The sequence below is a fragment of the Dromaius novaehollandiae genome, chromosome 8, assembly GCF_036370855.1.
Source record: "Dromaius novaehollandiae isolate bDroNov1 chromosome 8, bDroNov1.hap1, whole genome shotgun sequence".
Lineage (NCBI taxonomy): Eukaryota > Metazoa > Chordata > Aves > Casuariiformes > Dromaiidae > Dromaius > Dromaius novaehollandiae.
The window spans coordinates 25423278-25448227 of record NC_088105.1 but is presented as its reverse complement, the minus strand read 5'-3'; the positions used below and the strand labels follow the sequence as shown (position 1 = coordinate 25448227).

At 38.7% G+C, this 24950-nt stretch overlaps 1 protein-coding gene across 1 annotated transcript in view; it reads right to left on the bottom strand.

Annotated features, from left to right (window-relative positions):
• Positions 1–24950, bottom strand: part of ZNHIT6 (zinc finger HIT-type containing 6) — a 38579-nt gene that overhangs the window by 5402 nt on the left and 8227 nt on the right. The window contains exons 6-9 of the mRNA XM_064515986.1: positions 21753–21821; positions 20849–20929; positions 20228–20308; positions 4367–4491 (exon numbers count right to left, since the gene is read on the bottom strand). Of these exons, the coding sequence (XP_064372056.1) occupies positions 4367–4491; positions 20228–20308; positions 20849–20929; positions 21753–21821 (356 nt within the window). The remainder of the gene's footprint in view (positions 1–4366; positions 4492–20227; positions 20309–20848; positions 20930–21752; positions 21822–24950) is intronic.

Genomic DNA, 24950 nt, shown 5'->3' with positions numbered 1-24950 from the left:
ATTTGTTCAAGAAAATAGAAGCATTTCACCCAGAAACATCTGAGGTCACATTCTGTCTACATTAAATCTAGTGTATAATCAATGAACATTTATATGCCAGATATGTACTGAGTAATGCATGAAGTGAGGATTGTTTTTGCCCCTAAGTCCTGTAAAAACTTCCATAATCCCTCATCAACTTCAGCCATGACTGACCTCGCACGCTGAAAGCAGAGCACCTGTACTTTTTGCTTTCAGCAAGTCAAGCATCAAGACATCACATAAAAGAATCTGGTAATCTTCTGACTCACAAAGCAGCTCGACAGACAAATTTTAGCTTTAGTTCAGTCTGCTATAGTAAGTTTTGTTTAACAGGAACTACAGATTGTCTTCTCTCAAAAAGAGTGTATTTTTAATGGGTTTGACAGCCTTGCCTATAAATTAAAATTGCCCAGTCCCTCCCCTCATAGAACTGTCTGCAGTTTACTCCTCACGTAAAATTCAAACACTGAGTTTAATTCCTCAGTGCCAGTTACCTTCCTTGACCAGAAGTTTGTGGTTTTTTGGGTTTTTTTTTTGAAAGTTTCAGCCAAAACACTTATTTCTGAGAACAAGGACAGGAAAAACAGGCTTTGTCTTCATTAACTTCTAGCACCCCCTCTTAGACAGCACCCAGCTCTAGCTCCCCTCCGCCTTTGGGGGTAGTAACTTGAACTGCAGGGGTAACAGTCATCTCTCCCAAGCACATGCTGCTGCTGCTGCTGCGAACATTAGTCTCTCCTTAGCCAGCCTCTCCTTCCTGGGGAAGGGGCAGGTCTGAGAGTGTTGCATAAAGAAACATCATTTCAGCAGTTAAATTCCCACTGGTTTTTGTCTGCACTACACATGTGCTAGCCTGGGTAAACCTTCTCTGGAGAGGGAGCCCAGCGCTGACATGGGCTGCGCTAGCCTGAGCGCCCGAGGTCCGGTTCCCCGGATCGCTGCAGACGGCCGCTCAGCGTCGCGGTGGGGAGCTCGGCTGGGCGGGCGGGCGGGCAGGACACGCAGCCCCCGGGGCGCGCACCGAGAAGGGAAGGCAGGCAGAAAGGAAGGGCAACGTTGGCAGAGATGGGGTAGCCTAGAGCAGGATGGCTTAGGAAGGAGCACGGGATGGATCCAGCAGGCGAAGAACCTGGACGGCAACTAACACAAGATGCTGGGGCAGAAAAGACACCGCTTGGGAGATGGAAGAGGGCTTAAGAACCTCTCTCGTTACAACATGCTTCTCCCTGGAGAGTCGGGAGGTGAAGCCCAGATTTCCCCTCAGCAAGCCTCTGTGAAAACAACTGACAAAGCAGACTGACCAAATATTGCTCTACTTTATTCCAATGCTGATACTCAAAAGAAGAATACAGTGATAGTGGTACACTTCTACAAAAGGCCCTCAGAGTGACTTTTTATCTCCTAGTGGTGCAACAACAACAAAAAACCCTCCTATTTTTATATTCATGTTTGTTGAAAATGCTTTTCCTAATAGATTCTGTGGAGTACAGGAAACCTGAAAAAGTCAGTACCGGAAAAGAGTACAGTTGTTGCCAAATGCAATCTATATTCAATGCATAAATACATAGTTGAGAATTAAAGACTCAGCGCTCATATAGAAGATCATAAGAACCACAGAAGAGGGAAAGATTAAAATACACATTCAACATCCCTAATATTTCTAAGAAGTTTATATTAAAATGCAATGCTCTATGTCTTGCAGGCCACTAGCTATTCATTTTTTTTCTTGTCATTTAAAAGTATATATTTTTATTTTACTGGAAACATCAAGTATATAACAGGTTTTGTGAAGGCAACTTTTTCAGGTGTAAAATGCGTGCTCATCTCTTAGTAAAAACAAACACACACCTATCCTTTCACTGAGATTATATTTTTAAAAAACAAACGATTTAATTTTACCATTTAAACTCTGAAGCTTTAGGGAGAAAACAGATAAACAGGTGCTTTGGCAATGGGAAGAAAGATGAGAGACGGAGAAGGCATTTTCTTTTCTTTTCATTATATATTCCCACTGAGATATTTGGCTTTTTACTTTCAAAAATTGCTATCTCTGAGTGTTAAAACTACCTTACAGCAAATATTAAGTAAGGAAGGAGAAGATTTTAATGCTTAATGTTGAACAAAATATTTCATCCTTTCACAAGGGCATAAATGAATGCTGTAACTCTCGGTAATGTGAACAGGCACAAAAGAGTACTTTGAACAGCAGAAGGTCTGGCTGAATCAATACTTACTGTGTACAAATCAAAAGTTGTTAATCTTTTATACTATATGAATATCCCTATTTTGCATTTAAATGTGCTGTAAATATTTAAATAAACACAATATGAAGTGTCTACAGCTATTTATATACATAATTGCAAGTGCAACTATTTTAAATGTTTTCTTTCAGTTATTCTGAGCCTTCAGTTTGCTTCCATACAATAAACAACTGCATACAGATCTTAAGAAGATAATCTCATTTTAAGTGGGTTTTACCCACCCTCTCTAAATGAGAAGAAATGCTACATGCTATTTCTCTCCCCTTTCCTCAGTTACTGCAGCATGTTTACTTCCATGCTAACAGAAGAGGCTCCAAGAAAAAGCGTGCAAACCAAACTCAAGGCTGAAGTAAATGCTAGTATGTCGACTGAACAGATGTACAAAAAGAACATGACTTTCACAACTTTAATCATAATTGTATTTCTCCACTAGTTATAATCTTTTGCTACCTTATACTCAACACCCCTCAACAGGAAACTATGCTCTTGATTTTTATGGGATCTACAGAAACAGTTGCAAAAAAAAGATTAAAAAAAAAAAAATCAATGGGTCCCTAAACCTGAAATAGCTGCCAGTGTTCCCTGAATCCCGGCTGCAGGGATGACTGCTGAGTGATCTCTGCACCAGAGGAAGGTCACTGCCTTGAAGACCGGCACTGGCACTGCGCTGTGACAGAGCTATCGGCATGTCCCCTGCTATGTCTGCGCTCTCCTCCTCCGCCCTCCTGCCCTGCCTTCTCCTGGGACCCACTAGGCACGGCAGAGGCAGGACTTCAAAATATAGTTGTTCAGTCAATACCTATTTGAATCTACGCCCTTAAAAGGGCAACTTCCCTACTAACTCAGCAGACAATAATGACAGTTGCCCTATTGAGATTCAGTTTATGAGTCACTCGATTGTAATTCCCTCCTGGCATCCAAACCACTGAAAAGCAAAGGCCCCAGCTCAAGAAATAATGGATAAACTGAAGGTATCTAGTGTCCCTGTCCCCCAGGAAACCTATGTGCATGCGTAGTGTGAATATCAGCACATCTAGTTGCTGACACAAGACTCCCTCTCATCCTCAGGCAGGGCGTCTCACTCTCAGAAGCTCTTGCAATATGTACTGCAAGAAATGTTCTCACTCCCTCTCTGAGGGCAGATAGCTCCAATGAATCACTTGGTGTAATCTAGCCAGAACAGCCAAGATTCGTGGAAGTTTGATATCACTGGTACAATATTCTTGGTATCATATTTATTCAGTCTAATTAAATACATATAGTGCCATGATTCTGTTTTTGCAGGGAAATTTCCACTGCAAGAATGTTCAAACCTTCTCCTCAGGAATTTGTAAAAATTAGACTTTCCCATCACTGAAAATGAAGCAACTGGACAACTACAGTGACTAGTTAAACTGCCCCTTCTATTAGCAGCTGCAAAAAGTGAAGGTGCGACATGAAGCCTTCCTGGTGGGGAAAAGGATGGAAATGAACTTCAAAACTAAAATATACACTCCTACTAGACCCGGACTCTCCTCTAAGTAAACTCCAAAACTGAGTTTTCTCCCAAAGGAGTACTTTTCAAAGATAGTGCAGTGCTTTTAACCCAACTGTAAAGCCACTTCACAATTATGACTGCCAATGGCTAGCTTCTAATTCAAAACCATTTGTCCAATGTTAGGAGTTACGCTGGGAAATCATGGAAAGTCATTCCCTTTTGTGAACAGTAGGCTTATTATAACTGAGCTTCCCCAGGCGGCTTGACTTTTCAGAAGCAACTCTGTCAAACTTTACTCAATATAAAATTTAGCACAAGTCTGAAGAATTATTTTACTGTGGTGGCTAAAACTATACTAAAATGGACCAAGCACTAGTAAACAAATTCAGGACAAATACGTACAATACAGCTTGTGTTCATAAGCCATCAACCAGTAGATTTAAGACAGAGCATTCATAACAGCTTTTTTATAGTGATCTTTTATATTCAGAGGGAAATACAAGACATACTGTACATTCCCAGCATTAATAATGGGTGTATCCTTAATTATTGTTTATCCAACTAAAATATCTAAGTATAGCATAACAGGAAATAAATATATGCTCACCTTGGCCAAGAACCACCATGTCATTTTTCAATGTTTTCAAGACCACAAATAACGTTGGGTACTCAATTATTACTTTGTCTTTCAAATTGTCTAGGAGGCTTCTACTGGCATCCAGTTCATTGTACCTTAAAAATAACAGGAAATTTTATTTTAGATTTTAATACTACGAAGGACATAATGTACACTTTCTAAAAAAAGGTTTCTGGAAATTCACAGGATTTTCAAATGATATCATGTTCAGAAGAACTATCTTATGATTCAAACTAAATATCCAGTCCTGCTATCCAGCTACACCAAATATTTTTTTAACCCTCCTAACTTATAAGTCTAAGAACACAAGAAGGAGAATGAAATTCCCATTTTCCTATGGGCTGAAATGTTTTTAAGAGTTCTTAATGGATATCTTTACCAAAATCAGATATGGATATCAAAATGGATATATATAAGTATTTCCCATAGCAGCTCTTCCTTCTCTGATCATTTACGTGTTATGCAGCTGGGCTTTCTTCTGCCATTTATGAAAATCAGATTCTAAATCAATATAAGACTTAGCGCTCTAGCTGTTTTTCCAACCAGTCACCCTTAGTATACACTTAATACACGTTTGTAGATTTTCATGCTCGGGGGCTTTAATACTACGGGTTTAATTTACATGGTTAGTTGTGTATCTTAGTTTATCATGTTTGCTTATGAATTATCAATGATTTACTGGAAAGTCAAAATAAAAAGCATAGCTAACTGACTATCAAAACAAACGTACACTGGAAGCACTTAGAGCTCTGTTTGCGCAGAAGTAATGGCTCGGACACTCAAAACAGACACACTGATCCCCATTACGGCAATCGTTTCTAAGATGGTATGATATTCCTGTTTATGCCTAAGCAAATCTCTGCTCCCAGCATCATCTGCAAACAATTCCCTGTAGAAAACCCCACATATTTGTGTGTGCTACAAGAGGCACAGGACTTGGACGAGCAACCCTTTCCCATATAAGGGCTCTTCTTCTCCCTAGAGGGTGAAGCCAGTTATGTAACAAATTATGCCACAGTAATAAAAAGTAAACTGAGCATATTCTCCAGAATTACATCCTATAACGGTAATACTCTCTCCCAGCTCTCTAACCAAACACCTGGAGGCAGGCTTTTGGGAAAAGGAAGGAGTATTTCAAAGCCCTCCAAAAGACAGCCCTGTTGCTTTCACTTGATATACTTACAGCATCCAACAAACGCTCTGACATTATTACACCGCAATCTGAGTTATGCGATTCTTTCTGTAATCAGGATTATTAAATTACTACTAAGCTACTGCATCAGTTAAAAGCACATGAAGTTCAAAAGTAAAACACACTCTGGGTAATAAGTGAAGTATTTCCCATAGCAGCTCTTCCTTCTCTGATCATTTACATGTTATGCAGCTGGGCTTTCTTTTGCCAAAAAATACACTGGATGGGTGAAGGAAATTACATACTTTATGATTTACAGGAATGTATAATTAAGGACAGTACATCAGAGGAGTCAGCGGAGAAGAAGAATATTGAAGATAAAACAAGATTTGAGTTCTTGGGATTTAAGGAAAACTTAGTTTGAGCAAAAACTATTTCTCTCTCATATTCAACTTCAATCATCATGAAAATATTTGGTTTCATGTTTCTCTCAACCCAAAGTAATTATGACCTGTTCTTACTGAAACCCTTTAAAAGGGATAACAGTATATTACATTTCTTATTGAATGAATGCATTCATAACTTGTGGATTAACACACATGAGCAGAAACATATTTACTGCTTTATTTACAGTACTCTAAATGCAAAGTATGGCAATACCTTTCCTTTGGCAAAGACCTCGACACATTCTTTTCTGGTTAAGCAAACATTTACCACCAAGAGGCTAAAGTAATTCACATGCCACAATACACTTTCCATTATCTCATGTTTTAGACAAAACATCTTTAGCGTCCAGCTTGGCATAAGATAAAACATTTGTACTTAAAACTATTTTATGATAGTAAATTACTGACGTGTTAGATCACCGAGTCACAGCTTTATCTTTTCTGTTTTTTAAGTACATTTTACTGGTTGACAGTGACAGAGAAAATATCCAAAATTTTAGTGGATAATCTGGGCTGTAAACTTCAGGGAGAATATAACAACGGAGCTTAGTACTCCTCTTTTATACTTCCCTGTTATTGCCTACTCTATCCAAAAGACCTCAGTCTACCATACTCTCCACGTCATACGCAAGTGCAACTTGAGGTTTTCTGCTAATCCACAAGCCACCCTCTTCCTTGACTGCACGTGCTTAAAAGATCTCAACGGAAAACTAATACTTGTCCCTCAATTCCAAAGACAAATACAGGATGGCTCCCGAATAACACTGCTTTTTTTCAGGTTCTCTCTGAAAGACTTTGTCCTGATAAAGCCTCCCAAATTCTCTCCCAGAAGCAGATCTAAGTCATACACCAGGGAGTTAACAACACAGACCTCTGGCCAGAAGACAACTGCCCCGTAAGGCTTCTCCAGAACCCTCATTTCACACCCAAATTCAATTTTTACTTATGAAAGGGTCTAGCCATTGTGGAGAAAAGCTGAAGAGAATGAATCTGAAAAATGACACGAAAGGGATTTTTACAAGTCTCCTGACTTCCTGAACCGATCATGCACCACGATGAGTGAATACGTGGGGCTGGTAATGCTGCACGCAGGTCTGTCTCCCATGCGTTTGCAGGGAAGCAGCTTCACGGCAGGCAGACGTCGCTACGGCTGGGGCCGAGAGAACCAGTATCAGACCACAAGGAGTTACTCTTCTGCCCCAGTTTTACCTGCCGGCCCTGCAGCACTGCCAGGTTGCCTGGGCTGCTCAGTACGAACTGACAGCGGGTTGCAACCCTTCCCAGGCCCTTCCCTCACAGCACAGCCCCATTCAAAGAGCCGCTTAAAAACAACTAACAACCAACATGAATCTGTCCTTTCATCCTGTGACCCTTCTGCACCCCAGGGCCTGTCACGGGAACCAGCCTAACTGGGGCTATCATCCCAAATGAGCTCTTTCAGCCCTTTATGCCAAAATGGGTTTGGAGGTAAACCAGTTCCAGGCCCTCAAACGAACTGACCACAGTCACAAAACCATTTCCTTACTGCCCCATCTTCACACCTCCCTTTAACCCTTCCACTGCTTCTTCCTTTCCCCCACTGCCCATCTTAGACAACTGCCTGTCACTGACCACGCGTGTCCAGCAAGCAACAGACACCTTTGAACCCAGATGTGATATATCACATCCCTGAACTGCAGATTTGGAAAGAAATGAGTAACACATGGATTCCTCCCCCCGCCTTTTTTTTTTTTTTTTTTTTTTTTAGTAACTCATGGTTAAAACATGCTACTGGAGATAAGCCTTCACATTCTGGTACCCAAAGCACTTTCTCCCCACCTTGCCTCCAGTGGCTTCCCAGCTGCCATACACAGTGGGACTTCTCCTTGCACCCTTCATGGAACAGTCTTCCTGCCCTGCTACTTACTTCCCACATATTTTCCTCAGTCCCTTCCACACATTCCCTCAGTTTCCCCTTTCCACACCCCTTTTAATATACCTCCCTGATTATTTTCTCTCCCCAAGCAGCGTCTCAAAGAAATGGGCCTCGATTTTGTCGTAGTCAGAAGATTCCATTTACAAGGACCATAAAGAGACAATCTTGGCAGACAACAGCTTTTGATTTCAGTCAGGATGAAATAACAATAACTGCTTTTTAAAAGACAAAAATTAAGCAAAATTCTGCCTGCCAGCAGGCAGTTTAGAAACCTACCAAAACTGTGACAGTTGAGAAACTTTAAGAATCAGCAATCCCACATCGGTTCCCATATAATCTTCTACAGATATATTTGCTCTATGAGTCGCTTTGTCACCTTCCACAAAATGCTGAATTTAACTCAGCTCTGCACTTCTGATAGCATTTATGAGTTTCTGCAAAGGATAGTTTCAGTATCTATAGTTATTCCACTACCTTCCAGGAATTCAAAAATTCAGTCTCCTAATCTGTCTCCCACAGACAGGAATGCTATATTAGGTCACTGCGTGACAACAAACTCCCCCAAATGGAGCCTGTGGCTATCATCTCAGTGGCGTAACTTGTCTCCACGAATTCAGACAGCAGGAAATTCCCTGCTAAGAGCAGGTTTTCCTGAATGTCATCTACAGGAACTATGATCTTAATAGTAAAAAAACCCTTGCAATCTGGAATTAAAGATAAATTGTAAACATGTTATTTCTTCAATTTGATCTTTTAGTCACTGAAAAGAGAGCAAAGAGGTTTTAATCACCTAAGTCATTGCATGTATTACTAAAATGCATATGTTTGTAAAATAATGTTCAAAATTTTCCAGTGATAGCTATCAAATAAAGCCCTTACTCAGATTTTAAACAAAGATTTTTTTTCTTCCTAGAACTCAGTGGAAACATTAAGGTATTTTTTGGCATAATTCAGACAAAATAGAACATAGGACTTCATACAGTGTATTTCAGGCCCAAAAATAAAAATTCGTCACCAAATTCCCACTAACTTATGGGAAGAAAAAGGATTTTTTTTTTCCCCAACAAAGGAAGGTAGCCTTTTCTAGGTATCTACATTTGCCTAGAAGAGAGCAAAGATTGGGTACGACGCTTGCAAGGTCTCTTCCAAGCACTCATTCTGAAGTGCTGTAGCGCAGCAAGGATAATAACTAACAGATGGACTTTCATTCCTAAGTGGTGAATAACCTCTTCGTGTGGTTATGATTCGGTGAACATGGAAGTAGTGAAATGCACTTTTGAATTAGATATGAAAGAAAAGTTATATTTCAGAAAGTGAGCATAACATACTGCACATACATAATGATGCATAATTTTTATATTTAACTTTGTCCTTAGAATTTTGACATTTTTAAAATTTGGAACATAGTGAATTTTATTAGTCCATATGTGGGAGAATTAGAAAATTCAATGAGCAAAAGAAAAAGGGGGGGGGGATATAACTATTTGCCATAAAACTTCCTTTTCAGTGTAATTCTTAACAACTGCTCAACAGCAGGAAAGTCTCTACTTCGGCTGAATATTCTTTTAAGGAAAGAAAAAGGGGGACCAACCAAGTTCAAATTAGTATTTTAATATGAAAAAATTTATAATGCTGTTCACATAAACATTTTAAAACCTGCTAGCTGCTCTTTATACTCATGCTCCACAGTGACTCTCCCAGTGTAGAACGTTCAGAGTTTGCAACACCAAATATTCACTAACTTCTCCTGTATTGTCGAAACCTGCACAGCTCAGCTTGTGCCTGTATAGACCAGCTGCTTGAAAAGCACCTTTTCAAGTCAGACCCGTCTTCATCAATACCTTCATTACAGCACAGCAGGAAGCGTTCAGACAAAAAGCAAAATTAGGACAGAGAATCTTCTCTTATTATCTTATTTGGCCCACAAGTCCTGCCCAGAATCAATTAAAAAAATAGCATTATGAAAATTAAACTCATTTGATCAGTATAAGAAAAGGTTATTTACAGAGCAGGTCTTCCTTATTAGTGTTTTATTCATTTAGCTACACATACCTGCATAATGGCAGCTACATGCATGGCTTGAATCTGAAATACTAAGCATCAACAGGGCAGACCTTCACTGAGCTAAAACAGCAACTTCTACAGACAAACCTGAGGTAGAGGTCCACCACATAGGAAGAAAAATAACCAGATTACTAGGAAAGCATCTTGGACATTATCGCCATCTCCAAGCTATAGCGACATACATAGAATGCATACAGGCACTTCCAAACGTAAAGAATATCATGACACTATTCCTTTTCCCTGCTGTATTTCAGCCAAAGATCATCTTCAAACAAAGATCCTGTTAAGACAAGCTATATCAATCCATAGGCTCCTCTTTTTTTTATGGGCCATTAAGAGGCCCTTCCACTACGGAAATCTAAGAACTACTGAAAACTGAACTGTAAAATGGATTAAAAAACAACAAAACAACAAAAAAACAACAAAAACCCCAAATCCATGCTCTTCATACAAACATATTTCAATGAGTTAAAATATCCTGGGAAGAGCAAAATAATACCCAGGTGAAGATAGCAGGGACACTAACTGTCACCTAAATTATTAGACACAATAGTATCTGGCTAGGAGCATTCAGTAAGTTGTTCACTTTTGTCACAGAAAATATACAAAACAGTTAATGGAAAGAAAAGAGACATGCAAAATAAGAATACAAGTATGTCACCCTAGAAGCACAAAGGCTGTCCTTGTTTAAACCTCTTGAGAATGAGGCAATTGCTCAAAGAGAAAAACAAAGTAAAAGTTTTTTAAAGACAATCATGGAAAAATAAATCAGTTGATGGCAAAAAATAAAAAACAGATAAGGCATCTGCTGCAACAATTCGGTGGACAGAGCATTAAGAGTGAAGTGGTAAAAGGATTCAGGATGCATAAAACTGATCTGCAGACTAACTGAAGGACAAACCACTCTGAACCTTTCCTTATGGCAGGAGGCATGACAAAACAAGACCAGAAGGAAAACGTGAAACCAGCAAATGTCAGTTGCTTGGATTCAGTAAAATGTGGTTCAAAGGACACAGAAGTAAAGCGATACTGAATTTCAAGAAAGCAAATATTTTTCCCTATCTCTGTAAGACATAATGAGAAGTAATCATACAATCCAGCAGCAAGTAAAGATACTATAATGCAAGTGCATCATGGCAGTGGTGCTTTATACAAACATAAATTGCTCAAAGGCTCACGGTATAAAAATCTTTAAGTTGCACAGTGTAGCCATCACCAAGAAAGTCACACCAAAATCATGTGAGGCCGCTACAAGAATGATAAACAAAACAGCCTAATGAGTTAATGACAAGCAAAAGGCCTAACGGGAATATGAAATTTCACAAAGGAAAAGTTACTAGAAAGAGAGTGCGCTGACTACTAAGATTAATTCTTGATGTTTCAAGAACTGCAACAACATTAGTGGCATTTTTGTACAAGTAAAAGCTGTGGATGCTTGGTTCCCCCAAAATGCAGGGAAATCAAGACATGTAAATTTATCATTAGTAAACTACTGGCATAATCATGAGAGAGGAGGAAAACTGAGTATCACAGGTCTACTTTAATTACAGTTCATCTGTTACACAGTCTCACGAGATATCTCTTGACACATTACTGTAAATAATCTTGAAGGTGGGGCGTTTACCAAAGTATACCGAAGGATGCAATGAAAAACTCTAGTACATCAAGTGAGGAAATTTGTATTTACATGCAAATTTATACTTATCTTCCTGGGAATCTCAGTGCCAAAAACCTTCCGTTAAGGGGTTAATAATGCTTTACAGTGAAAATGAAAAACTATGGAATGAAGAAAACAAGTTATTTTCTTGGCAAAACAAGCAGGAAGGTCAATTCCCTCCTTGGCGGGGTTGAAACAATCAGTCCTAGCTCATTTCCGTCAGGAAAGAGAAGAACAGAGGGATTCCCCTTTGGCACCATCTGAAGGAAATAACAGGTTCTCGCCTTTCTGACTGGAACATAAAAAGGTCCCCCTTTACGCTGTCTTTGTTACAGCACTGATAGCTAAGCTGCCATTTTTCACAGTGCTGCAGCTTCCAAGTTCAGTCCTTTATCACCTCAACTCCTCTCAAACACAAACAAATTTGCCTCTTTGCTTCTAGAAGCCTTTGACTCCAGCCTTCCCATGCTGCCTGGTCCCCAAAACTGAGAAAAGCTCATTCTAACCTTGCTAGCTCATGAACTAGCTTTAAGTCAGTGTCTCAGCGTGTCTTTCCTTCCAAGACTAGCAACTAATATATTCTTTCCAAGGCAAACCCTCTCTCTCCTTCAGGAAAATATTTAACAACCACCCAGTTTGATGCAGTTTAATTAAACTCCTCAACACATCTCAACACTACACTTTAGCTAGACTGGAACAGTACAAAGTGTTTCAACCTCTGGTCTGCAACCCATTTTTAGCTGTTGCTGCCTCTGCCCCAGGGCCAACATATTTGACAGATTATTCAACAGGGTTTTTTCCAACTAAAATCTTCTCGTAGACTTCATGGACTGCCTTCTTGCCTTTAAGCATGCCTCATATGTGCATGCTACGCAGTACACGGACTTCCATAAAGGCTTTTTCTATTCTGTGCATATGCTCCACAGCTATACAGGCGAGCTCCTGTCTGCGCCCCAGGAGAGATGGTGGGCTGAAGCAAGCTGCAACATTTGCTCTGGAAACAGCCATTCCTAGATGCACACTTTCTCAAGAGTGCAGAGAAGAATAACCTGTGCAGATGCTGGCTACACTGCTCACATACTACAAGCCCAGTTATGTGGCAGAAAAGAGGTTACAGTCTAGAGTTCTCCTTGTATTTTTAGAGTCTGGGGTCTGCCCACCTGCTTTGTAAATGTGAAGGGTCTGAAGGTCTTTGAACCTGGCTGGGGCGTTTACATCACACCACTAGATGAAGAGACAGGCAGAGGACAAACCACTGGCTGAAGCCAACATCAACACTTTTACTGTTATCTCATCCTTTACCTCTTTACTTACTCGCACATTCCTCCTCTATAAGTGGTCTGGATCTAACTTCCTGTAACACAGACTGCAGGATTTTGGAGTGGAGACTGAAACTTCAAATAAATCTTTGTGCAATAGATGGCTCAAAGTCTTAGACACTCTAGCTGGGACGCTCCAGAAGTCCTAATGCAATACCATTAATTATAGCTAGTTCATCCAAAAGAATTCAGTATGGGTTACAAAATGCTGGATTGTTATTTAGAAAAAAAGGCGCATACTGGTTCATACAGGAATCCCTTTCAGGGAGGAAAAAAAAAAAAAAAAAAGAAAAAAAGACCGATTGCTCAAGATAGTAAGATGGACCAATTCTGTTTTGTTTCAAATCATTCCTAAAATCTCAAAGGTCAAGTAATTGTAACAAGACATCATAAACACTTATGCACACTGAAGATTCACATCATACATACTTTTTATAGCCAACGATGGCTAGATTTCTGCTTTCCATCTATGTTGTGTAATGCATGATTTCAAATGAAAACGTAAGTAGATAGGAAAGAAAACTGACTATTTTTACGGTAAAAGCTGCATATTCTGAAATCTGCTCTCCATGCTTTTGTCTGCAGGGACTGATATTCAAAGAAAGAAAGAGCAAGTGAAGATGACACTGAAATGGCTGGTCTAACAAAACTGGGAAGGCTGAAAATGACATACAAGAAAACATAACAGCATTCAGTAATTGAGGAAAAGCCTGAAGTTTTAATTAAAAAACAACAGCAACAACAAACAACCCTAACACTCCAGGAAAAGCAACAGCAAGTATTAATAGACAGGAGCACTGTATCTAAAAAACAGAATACAGACCAAATTCTATTTCCCCTTGATCAGTACAAAGTAGCCAGAGTCTGACTATAGCTGTGCAGTGAAGAATAACTACTGTAAGGTAGCTCCCTGCTTTTGTACAGCTGGCAGAGCCGCTTTGTGCCAGCTGCTGTGGGCTGGAGAGGAGTAAGGAATTCTACTGTCAATCTTCTGCTGGCATAGGCTAACGCCAGCGTGGGGGCTGCTCCAGCCCATGCCAAGGCTGGCAGTTCAGCCAGGGATTTATATCCGTAATTCCTGCATCACATATACCAAGTACTACACAAATGCAAAGAGAAATTACTTCTTAAGCTTACTAGAGAACCTTAAACAAAAGCACCTCACACTTTCCAACACTTGCGAAAATGTAAAGAAAGAAATAATGCTTGAAACATCATTTTCAGCACAGTTGTTTGCTAAAGTAGTATTTCTGAAGTGAGTTTTAATACGATGATAAAAACAAACTAACCCATGCATAACACTAACAGCAGTTATTTTTAAAGCAACTGAATCATATGTGAGAAGTAGAAAGCAAAAGCCATAAGCTCTACTAGTCTTACATGAAGTAATTCACAAGTGATAACGTGGAAGGAGGTGCCCTAAGAGGCTGATAGGAGAAATTAAGACAAGACTTCAGGAAAAACACTAACACTATCAACATTTGAGGCTATTCACAATGTATTTAAATAGAAAAACCTTTGATATTCTTAAAATCACTGACATAATGTCAGATACCTAATGGTGATTTTTAAATGACAAGAAAATAAATAATCCAGTTTTATGACATTTAAAAAGACTTGGTCCCATTATGTTACTCTTTGAATTCCAAGAAAATTTTATGGAAGTCTGTTGGCATACTTACACCCTCTAAAGCAAATCAAGAACTTACTTCATCCTCCTAAATCTATTACTAAGACTACTGTGACCTACTAATGTGATCTATCCCTTAGATATCTAAAAACAATAGGCTACAAAATAAAATTCTCTTTTAGCATAGAACCCAGTCATCCAAGGAAATAACTCTCATTTGTGCCAGCTGATCTTGAGACAGGAAAGCACTCCAGAATTACTAACATCATTCAGCATTCTGGGAAGCAACTGCATTGGCTCGGTTAAAGCAAAATAAGTGTTCACCACCACAAAGCAATGGCATTTAATAGAGAAGAACCTCTGATACTTGCTTAGCAGATTTTCCTCCTGGGGCCCACAAGAATGAAGGGGCAAACAGGCCAGTATTCTCACATGTACTAGCCAGTGTCACCACAGAGAGTAAGAAGCCCTTCGATGTTGCAACTGTCTTCATGTTTTTGGCTTCCCGAGTAACTGAAGCATGAGCTGCTCCAGTACCACCAATATAAACACCAATGCTACAACTGAATCTATATGCTAACATCGCTGAAGGGTTTTATCTCAGCAGAACTACAGGATATAGTCTGGTGTTGCTAAGGTACTCCAGCTCCTTGAAGGATAGGGTTCACCCACGGCAATGGGCTTTCCAGGCCTTTAAGACCAACGGGGTCAAATTTTCAAAGTACCCAAACATTCAATGAGTGCCTACTGATACCTTCAAAGCTCAAGGAACATTTCATAACAACTTATTCTGAAACAGTGTTTCACATGCCACTCCAAATATACTAACAGCCAAAGAAAAAAAAAGAACATGTAAAAAAGACATACCCGATATTTAAGATAGCTGCCTATCTTTGATCAGACTTCTTTAGTTTAATGGAATTAAAAAGTAGTGCTACTGAAACTGGCTTCATGCACAATGTTACTAAATGCAGTAAAAGAGATCTTCTAGTTCTGTGGTTTAACTTCATTATACTTTACTTCATTGTCTTTTAGGTAAAAATACTTACTGTAAAACAATCCTGTTGCAGTTATTCTTACTTTAAAAATAGGATCATCTTATATGATAAGAATGAGTTAGTAACTATTCCATCAAATATTTGTAGTTATGAAAAACTATTCTATCCATTACTCTAATTACAACAAATATCAAGAATCTGTTCCTGGAATTTTTTTTATTTTATTTTTATTTTTTTACACAGAGCCTAATAAGGCAATTCTCAGGAAAATGAGAAGGTGCACTTCTCAAACCAGATTGTATAATTTGGCAATTGCATCTTTCCTTTCCTTAGTGGAAAAAGCAATACTCTTACCATATGAAGTCACTTTGAAGGCATCCCAAATAAAGGACTGAAGACAGTAAGGGCATTAATTTATTCTGAAGAAAGAAAAGACTGCTTTATAAAAGAATGTAGACTGCAAAAATCATCCAAGAGGCAGCAGTTAAACCTTTCTTGGAATAGTTTCAGTTGAGGAGAGAATGGACACCAAGTGAGTATTGCATAACAGGTGATAGAGGCAAGCACCACCAAACGGAAAACTATTATAACAACCCATTCAAATGCAGATTCTTTCCAAACCAAGGTTTTTAAGGAAGAAGAAAGTTGTGCAACACTTGTGTTTTTAAAGCCTCCTTCATAAGGTTCCCAATAAAGCCAAGGACAGTTAAATGAGAAGACCATCAAGCACTGTAACAGTTGTGTCATATAATATTAGGTGACGGGCGGGGTGGAGTTGACATTAGGAGAGACTATGCTTTAAGTTACTCCGTCATGGTCGCTTCAAATAATTGTGGAGTGCTACCAACCCATTCTGCAAGCAATCCTGACATGTCAGTTTTAGACAAGACAGGAGATAGATCAGGATAAGAAAAAAGGAAATAGAAATAAGAGCTTATTAGAGATGAGAAAGTTTTCTCTAAGAATCACCACCACTGATTATTAAAGGCAACTAGCACGAAGAAAGCAAGCACCATATTGTTTAGCAGGAATCCACAGTATCTATGCAATATCCATTGGAACTATGCAATAGATATAATGGATTTATTCAGCTGCTTTTTAAAGTTCTGCAGAACTCCCATGAAGAAGTAGAAATGTGTATTAGATGGCTAATCTATATTCCTGGAGAAGGAGAAGAAAAAACACACAAAACAAAATTTAAAGCATTCTGCAAAGGACCTTCAAACTAAAACAGTTGTTTGCTGTGAAACATAGAAAACAGCCAAAACTAAACCACAAACTCCTGGTTTATAAACATTTACAGGAAATACTAAACTCCTTCTGTAAAATGGTTATCTTGAAACTAGAAGCCTAACATTTTATAACCTATAATAATCCTACTTAGATGTTTCTGAAACAGCACTACACTGCCTCAATAATATCCAATTGTAACTATGAAAAGTATTTTTCTCAAAAGGTTCTGCTAAGCCTAAAAGCAACATCTGATTCAACAACTTAAATCTCTGAAGTCTTCCTAGTATCTAGCACTGGTGGAGAAGTAACTTTTGTGGTGGGCACCGCAGCAGCTCTGGACAGCAGTAGACTTACACGTATTGGTAGACTACACCAAACCTACTCCTCCAGTCTGCCCGCAAAGCGACAAAAGAGGATTTTGCCATATTGCAGGAACAGTAAACCTCAAAAGCCGGCAGGAGGAGGTGGCACAGGGCAGGAGATCACCCTGCGCGTACAGTGGCACTCAAGACCAGCCGAAGCAGGCGGTTCACAGTTTCCCACGGGGACAGAGGGACTGAGGTGCGACAGAGGTCAGCGTTCAGCTTCTGCTCCACGCGGAGCACCACCGGGAAGCGAGGCAGTCTGTGTCAACAGCAAGTATTTCCATGGCAATTCCAGGTACTCATTTTTAGAATGGGACAGTGTAAGCCTCAAATTACTTTAACCAGGAGGGGCCAAAAGGCAAAGAAATCAAAATGCATTTTCTCCTACCTGACTGTAATGCAACTACAGTAAAAATTTTAATTCCCTCATAGAGCCTTTATCACAACAGCTATGCTAGCATAATTACACTGACAGAGCCTGCTGGCACCGAGGCAGCTTCTGTTGGCAGAAGATGCTTTTCTGCTGACATAGCGGCACAAGCATCTCAAACAAACTGCGCTCTTTCCTTTGCGCAGTGGAATTTTCTTTCAACACGCTGCTTCCTCGACCTATCTGCACTGCCACAGCTGCGCCTGCTCCGCTGACTTACGGCAACACATCCAGATAACTTCCACGTGAGGAGTCGCATTTTTCAAGGAAAACATTTCTCTATTTTAAACTTTCTACAATTCTTTTTAAGCTTCACATTCACTAAGTGAGATAAATACTAATTACCATAACTTGGATAACGAGGGCATAAATAACTCGACCAACATAGCCAATTCTGTGAATACAGGATGGGGTTCAAGCTCAAGGATACTTATTTTCTTTAAGTGTAGTACAACTTCCAAGGTTCTTCTAAAAAGCTTCATAAAAAATAATTCTCTCTCAAGAAATCTGTGAACTAAGGCAGCATTATACCCATTTCAGAAAATGAAAATGGTTAAGTAACAAAAGAAGCTGATGAGCACAAGGGATTGTCCACTTGGACATCAAGTTGGCTGCTTTCCCAAGCCCTGTACGCAATTTACTACACTAGTTAAACAGTAAAAAAGTTGAACTTAATCTGCTCTTATAGAAGCTGTTTTTCCTTCTTTTTAAATTTAAAACATAAGAAACCAGGCATCTATCTGAAAACAACATTCTCCAAATATTTTGCTCCCCTAACATTTTAAGCAGTCATTAATACTTACTTGAATAAAAAAGACTCCAAAGATAAAAACTAAAATACCAGCAAAAAACAGCCATGCATAAATATCACTATACTTAAAAAATACCAATGAATACCAATGAATATTCAATATTATTGTATGAATATGGCTTTTCCAACCACGTACTGCAAGAAGGTGTACAGCAATAACATATTGAATCAGTTTTCAGTTTTTGCTGCATTAGCCTGAGTACAAAGAAGGGGACAGTGAAAGTTGTTAATCTCTGTGAACCTGTCCCAAATACAACTAACGACACACGAGCAGAAGAGCCCACTAAAAACATATTCAAATAGGAAATTGTTTCTGCTCTCATTTCACCAACCTGAACTCTTCTTTACTTGGGTGCAACATTATATACAACCTAGTTCCAGGCACTTGCATGGTTAAAGTGCCTGTGCTGAATAGCCCCCTCCACGGAGCACTGGGAAATACAGCGGGGAGAGAGCTGAGAAACCTTCACCTGCCTTGGTGCTTCGGCACTGAACTTTCCAGGGTAGCTAACAGTATCAGCATTTTTCAATTACCTGCAATATCCAGTCCTTCCAAACATAACAGACAGTCATACAGACATCGTATTATATAGATTTTGTTCCCAAACGTTAGACCTGGTGGAGGGAATAAGTGTGTGGGGAGAGAAACAACCCCACTAAGCACACAGAATTTGGTCATTTTGAAATAAATGGAAATTGGTCCAGACATTTTACTCAAAATCAAAAGGTTTATAGCTGACAATTCTCTGAAGGCAAATTTTATACCCATATTTCAAACGATTGCAAAAAGAAAAAAAAGTCACAACCATGAAGAGTTTATACATGGGTCTTGAAGCACATTATACACATTTTTGCAAAGCAGTTACTATGAAACAAAATCTGACACAAATAGGAAGTCCATTTACAAGAGGAATTCTTTTAACATAACTATTATTTTTCCTTAGAAATAATATTCCATGCTTCAGGGAAGCAGATTTTTTACATTTGTTACATTTGAAGAAAAGAATGTACTTTAAAGAATCCTAACTAGGAATCACTGGTCAACCACAATAAGCTATGATATTAAGGCTAGTACATACCCTTTTCGGTAACAATGACAACAGGGTGGAGCGTTCGAAATGGTATTTATAACATCAAAAAAAAATTTTTTTTTAAGTTTAATTTTGAAGTTTAATGTTCTCTCTTATGGAAATAAAGCTGTTCTTCAAAAGTCAGAATTCTGGAAACTTGAAAGCCTGCATCCAGAGTGATGAACTAGTACCACTGAGAAAAATGTATTATTTTTGGATGCAGTGACTGGGTATTGGCAAGCAAGTAACTTTTTCTGCAGCATTTTAAAAAGATAGCTCTCCTCAGCTGTCACTTCAACTCTCTTGGAGAGATTATTATCTCTACAGAGGAGCTTGCAGAAGAGAACGGATGCCCACATTTCTGCTGGTCAATGTAATCATTCAGCATTCAACACAAAACCATCTTCACTACAAACACTGACACGTCTGCATGGACTCTTGCTGAAGCAGCTCAGGTCCAGGCACGTGCACCCTTCCACCAGGGCAGCTGTGAGTGCTGTGAACTGCTGAAGCTGTTCAAGCAGGAGTCAGCTGAATCCACTGCTCAGAGTAATTGCACAGAAATTTCAATGTTGACATATTAAGACAAAGAAATAACCTTTTTAGCTGATTTTTTTTTAAATGGATACGCATTACTCAGTGAAGTTTAATCCAAGAGATTATGTAATCTTTACTTGCTATATTAAAGACAAGGAAGTATAGTCAAAATTTTTAAAAATTGCTTTTAGCTAATAATCACACAAGCTAAAGACGAATCTTACCTGGTGGAGTTTTGTCTTCTGTTTTCTATTTTCATTAAAATCTGTACATCTGACTGAGGAGACATAGTATAGATTTTTAATCTGGAAAAAAAAAAAGAGAGAATATGCAACAGACCTTAAGAAACAGTTGTATACTTCAGACTTTTTCTTCTTATTATCAACAAGAGATGGATACCTTTTGCATGTTACGAATCAAAAGAGTATATTTGTTCATAAAGGCAATCATTTGCCACATGCTAAAGATCTGCTATAAATTAGGGCTGTGATTGCTAGTATGCTTTTCTACTTCTTCCAAAGAAAAGGTTCACTGCCACCACTGTGGTTAATTCTGGTTACACTTTTTTAAAATTTCAGTTTCTTTATTTGACTTTTGTGCCAGGAATCAACTTCTTAAACTTCTCCTGCTTTAAATTTGGTGCCTATACAAAGGGTGCATTAGTGAATGTTAGCTTGGTTTTCATCCCAGGAATTAAGGATATACCACTGTCTAGAAACTCAACTCTACATACTGAAATTGCAGTGAGTTTAACTGATCCGTTCAGAACCATTCTGTTCTTTTATTAGCAAATTAGAGAAACGAGGCAAAAAAAAAAAAAAAGAAAAAGTTATTCAAACACATACCTTTGACAAACTACAGGATCTGACTCCACTGGATCAATATAGGGCTTAAGGATATCAGTGAGTGTTTTATCCTCTGGCACCCTTTCACCAAAGATAAAAATCAAATACATAAGACATGCTTCATCATGTACACAAAAAGCTATTATCTGAGTCATATGGAGGAAACTATATATTTGCATACTATATGGCACAACAAAGTAGCTTATGGGAAGATTTTAAGTGTGTAGCAGTACAGCACAGGTAACTGACAGCTCTGCCTCAGTTTCAACACCGGGACTTCATTAGCATCCTCAGGAAGTGAACAGGGGCATATCTCTGTTTCTAACCCTGCAGCAGAAACACGCTGTTCCTACAGCCCTAACAGTAGACAGGGCATACTTCTCATTCCTCTTCAGGCTAGAAAAACTTATGATGAGGGGAAAAAAAAAAAAAGAGAAAGATTTGTTAATAGAAGTTTATTTTTTGTCCTTGGTAAAATGGGCTTGTTGGCTTTCCTACAGAGGCAACAATGCAACCATTGCATCCTATATGAAGGCTGATTTCAGTGAGATGGTGAGAGAAGGGAAATCTTTTTTCGAACATCTGCTCCACGAGAACAGGGTATGTTAGGTGTATAGGATATGACCATCATGTATATACGAGCTGCTCTATTTACATAAGACTAGCAATCAAACATTTTGTAAAGTTACTCAATTTGAAAATAAAATTTGTTCTAGCTTTCAAACAGAAAAGGATTAAAGACCTTCAAATAATTTATTTAAACTTAAATGCTTCTTTAATAAAGACAAATATTTGAATTTACATTATATGAAAGAATCAGTTGAGAACACATCAAAATATTTTGTAGTTTAATTCTAGCAGACTAATTTAAACTCCATAAAATTCTGTTTTTCAAGCTCTGTACCTTTTTAATGTGTATTCAGCATGACAGTGAGGAAACATGAGTTTCAAATGCCAGTAAAACTTTTGCTCCCTGAAAAGAAAAAGAAATGCATACTTTTAATGCTGTAGTAATGTTAGCTGGTAACTATTACTTGTGTTTTCTTCCATGATACAGCTTGGTAGCCTATGACATGGCTGGTACTACAATTAAAAATAAAATGCTGTTGTTCCAACACACTGTTTAATTTGCTTATCAGGCAGATGAAACATCATCCAGCAGGGACTAGCTGGCTACAGAGAAAAATGTACGTGCATCCAGGAGCACGTACTACAAAACAGTAGACAACAAATTGGTTGCTAAGTTCAATTAAGTATGATACTGCTTTTTAAATGCAAACACTTTACAAAGTGCACTTACCAAATAAACAATCATTTCCTTACTTAGTCATTCCTAGGAGAAAACTGAGCTTTAGAGCTGAATTACACTTCCTATAGTATAAGTAAAATTGGTAAGTGCTAGTGTTTTCCAAAGGATGGGCAAGCAAGAACCTTAGCTAGTAATCTGAAGAAAGAGTAAATGCAGGCTAAGGTCCACAAAGCAACATGCGACTCAGTGGAGATGTGCAGCGTGCCTTGTGATTCTCCACATCTACCTGCTCAAGCTGGCTAAAGCTGAGAACGAGGGAGCTTTCCTTCAATGAGCAGATCAGGTTTGGAAGACGGAAGAAGATGTTGCGATCAGAGCAGGAGGATGACACAGAAGTGGTTAATTATATGGCATATGTAACCAGAAGCTGACAGAGTATCTTGCCTCAGGGATTTCTTGCCTCATGGATATGCCGAACAGCCACGTGCTGTGTGGCGTATCGCTATGGTACAGCCTCCAGTTCATGAACTGAAGAATGTTTTGAAATAATTCAAAAGCTGTGAGTCTCTTAGAAGTTTGGGGCTTTTTGAAAGACAAGTGAAACAAGGTTTTACAGTTCTTTACCCTGTCAATTAAAGGAGGCATCAACTTTGCTCCATACATACTGCAAACTGAAGTATCAACAGGATTGTGTGACCAGTTCAATTGACTATTAACAAGCTTGTGATTCCTTTCTCAGACATATATTAACATGCTACTGTAGTAATTTCAGCACTTTCTGAAGGTTTTACTAAAGTTGGTAATCTTAAAACTTAGAATTGTGAACAACACAATTTGCTGCAGAAGCACTAAGGATGGGCACACTTATTAAAACACGCATTTATAGGACTGTTCAAATGAGGCTTTTGTTTTATGTTATCAACTAAAATAATGCTTTCTAGCATTTTTTTCATTTAACTCACCACCTTCCATAATTTTTCAAACAGAATATGTTGTTCTGTTTTAAGTGACCAACTCTTACTGTGATAAGGACTTTCTTTATTCTGAATTATTTCAATCAAGATAGCCAAAGCAAGGGGAGTACCAAGTGTAAATAGACAAACCATGACATAGATCAGAGAAATGCATAGGTGGCCTAAATACATGCCCATAGCTGTCTCTGCAACGGGCATTTAAAAAAGAAATGTTCCACAATTGTACTTGCTGTTTTAGAGTACTCCTTACATATCTGTAGAAATTGTAGTCTCGTAACAGAGTCTGATCTCACATGCAACACCAGTTCCCTGTCAGCTCATTGAGGCAGTGTCAGTACATCACTGCAGCTGTGTAATCAGCTTAGAGGGATCTTTTTAGACTTTCAGCCTCCCTCCCTCCCCCTTCCAGGCACAACTTAGCCTATGTATTAGTGCTCAGAAAAGGCTACAGATTGGGGAAGTCTGAGCACGGAAGTTAAAAATACCATTTCTTGTCAAAAAGTTACACTTTGGAAAAACAGAAGTGTTCATTTTTCAGCATGCTAGTATGTAAACCAGGTTTATTTACTTCACCTCTCTTCAAAGTATTCTTGTCTGAAAGTAAATAGCAGAGAGAAAGAACTATGACAGAGTAAAAACTGTGTAGAAGAAGGCAAGGAAAAAAGAAACTTAGAACTAGTATAGTCTCATACACTTCACTGTAAAATAGTCTTGAAAAGCAGCAAAACTTCTATATAGTGAGTTTCCCCACGCAGAACAGATTCATAACAATCTGCTGGATGCCCACTATTACAGTGAAGCATTTCTCACCATCAGTGATTTCTGCACAATTAGAGAACTTGATGTCAGTGGTAGATGTTAACAAAGTTCCTTCATAAAAAGTTCAGATTAAAATTGGATATCCTGGCTCCAGATTTCACTGACTTCATTTGCCATTATGGCTCACTAGGGTAGTATTTCCTTCAAATATAATTGACATGTACTATGTTCATTTTCTACATGAAAAGGCTTAACTGAGTAAGTCAGGCAAAGTTGAGTAACAGCTCAGTGCTTAAAGCGTTCCGTGCCGTGAAGCTGCCATGGAATGCCACTCCATGGTTTTCTTGAATACCAAGGCACTGACTATAAAACTACCAAACAGCATAGATCTGGATGAGGCACAGCACATCCTTCATGTCACTAAAAGCAGTATCATAACCCATCCCTGCATTGCTTGGCTCCACATCCTCTTTTGGCTACTTCGGAAGCATGGAAGCCAATCAGGAGAATAAAAAGCCATGGACATCTTCTCCCACGTGAGCTGTAGCTACAAATTATGTTCTAAACTGAACAGACTGTTTTGCAATTACTGTTCTTCTAAAGCAAAGTATCTATCTCCCTTTCATTTCTCCTAAAATGTCCCTCCCAAATTATTTTCTGTAATCAATTTCACTTTTCCTCACCACTCTCTTTGCAGAGCTACACATAAGTATTTTTTTTAATTTTTGACAGCAACAACTGAAAGTATTTCTGATGCTACAAAGGTAGCAGGAATACACACAGTGGCTGTTAACTTCTGCTAATTCTCTGAAGAATTGCAAAGATTCTCACTGTCTTTTACAGTTAATGCAATACCTAGGAAGATGTTCCAAGTACTGTGCGTATAGGCACTACAGCTGCTCAGAAGTAAAGGAGAGATCTACAAAGGATTTAGGGACCTGAAGACGCAGGTAAACGCCTTGGAGGACTTTTAGAAGGGTCCAATGCCTGCATATTTCTCAAAACATTTATGAAATATCACACAAAGCCTAACTTTCTGGTCTAGGTTTCCTTTGAACATTGCTGCAGAAGGCCTTATATTTCTCTATATATTTTTTTATAAAGAAATTGACTCAAAGTT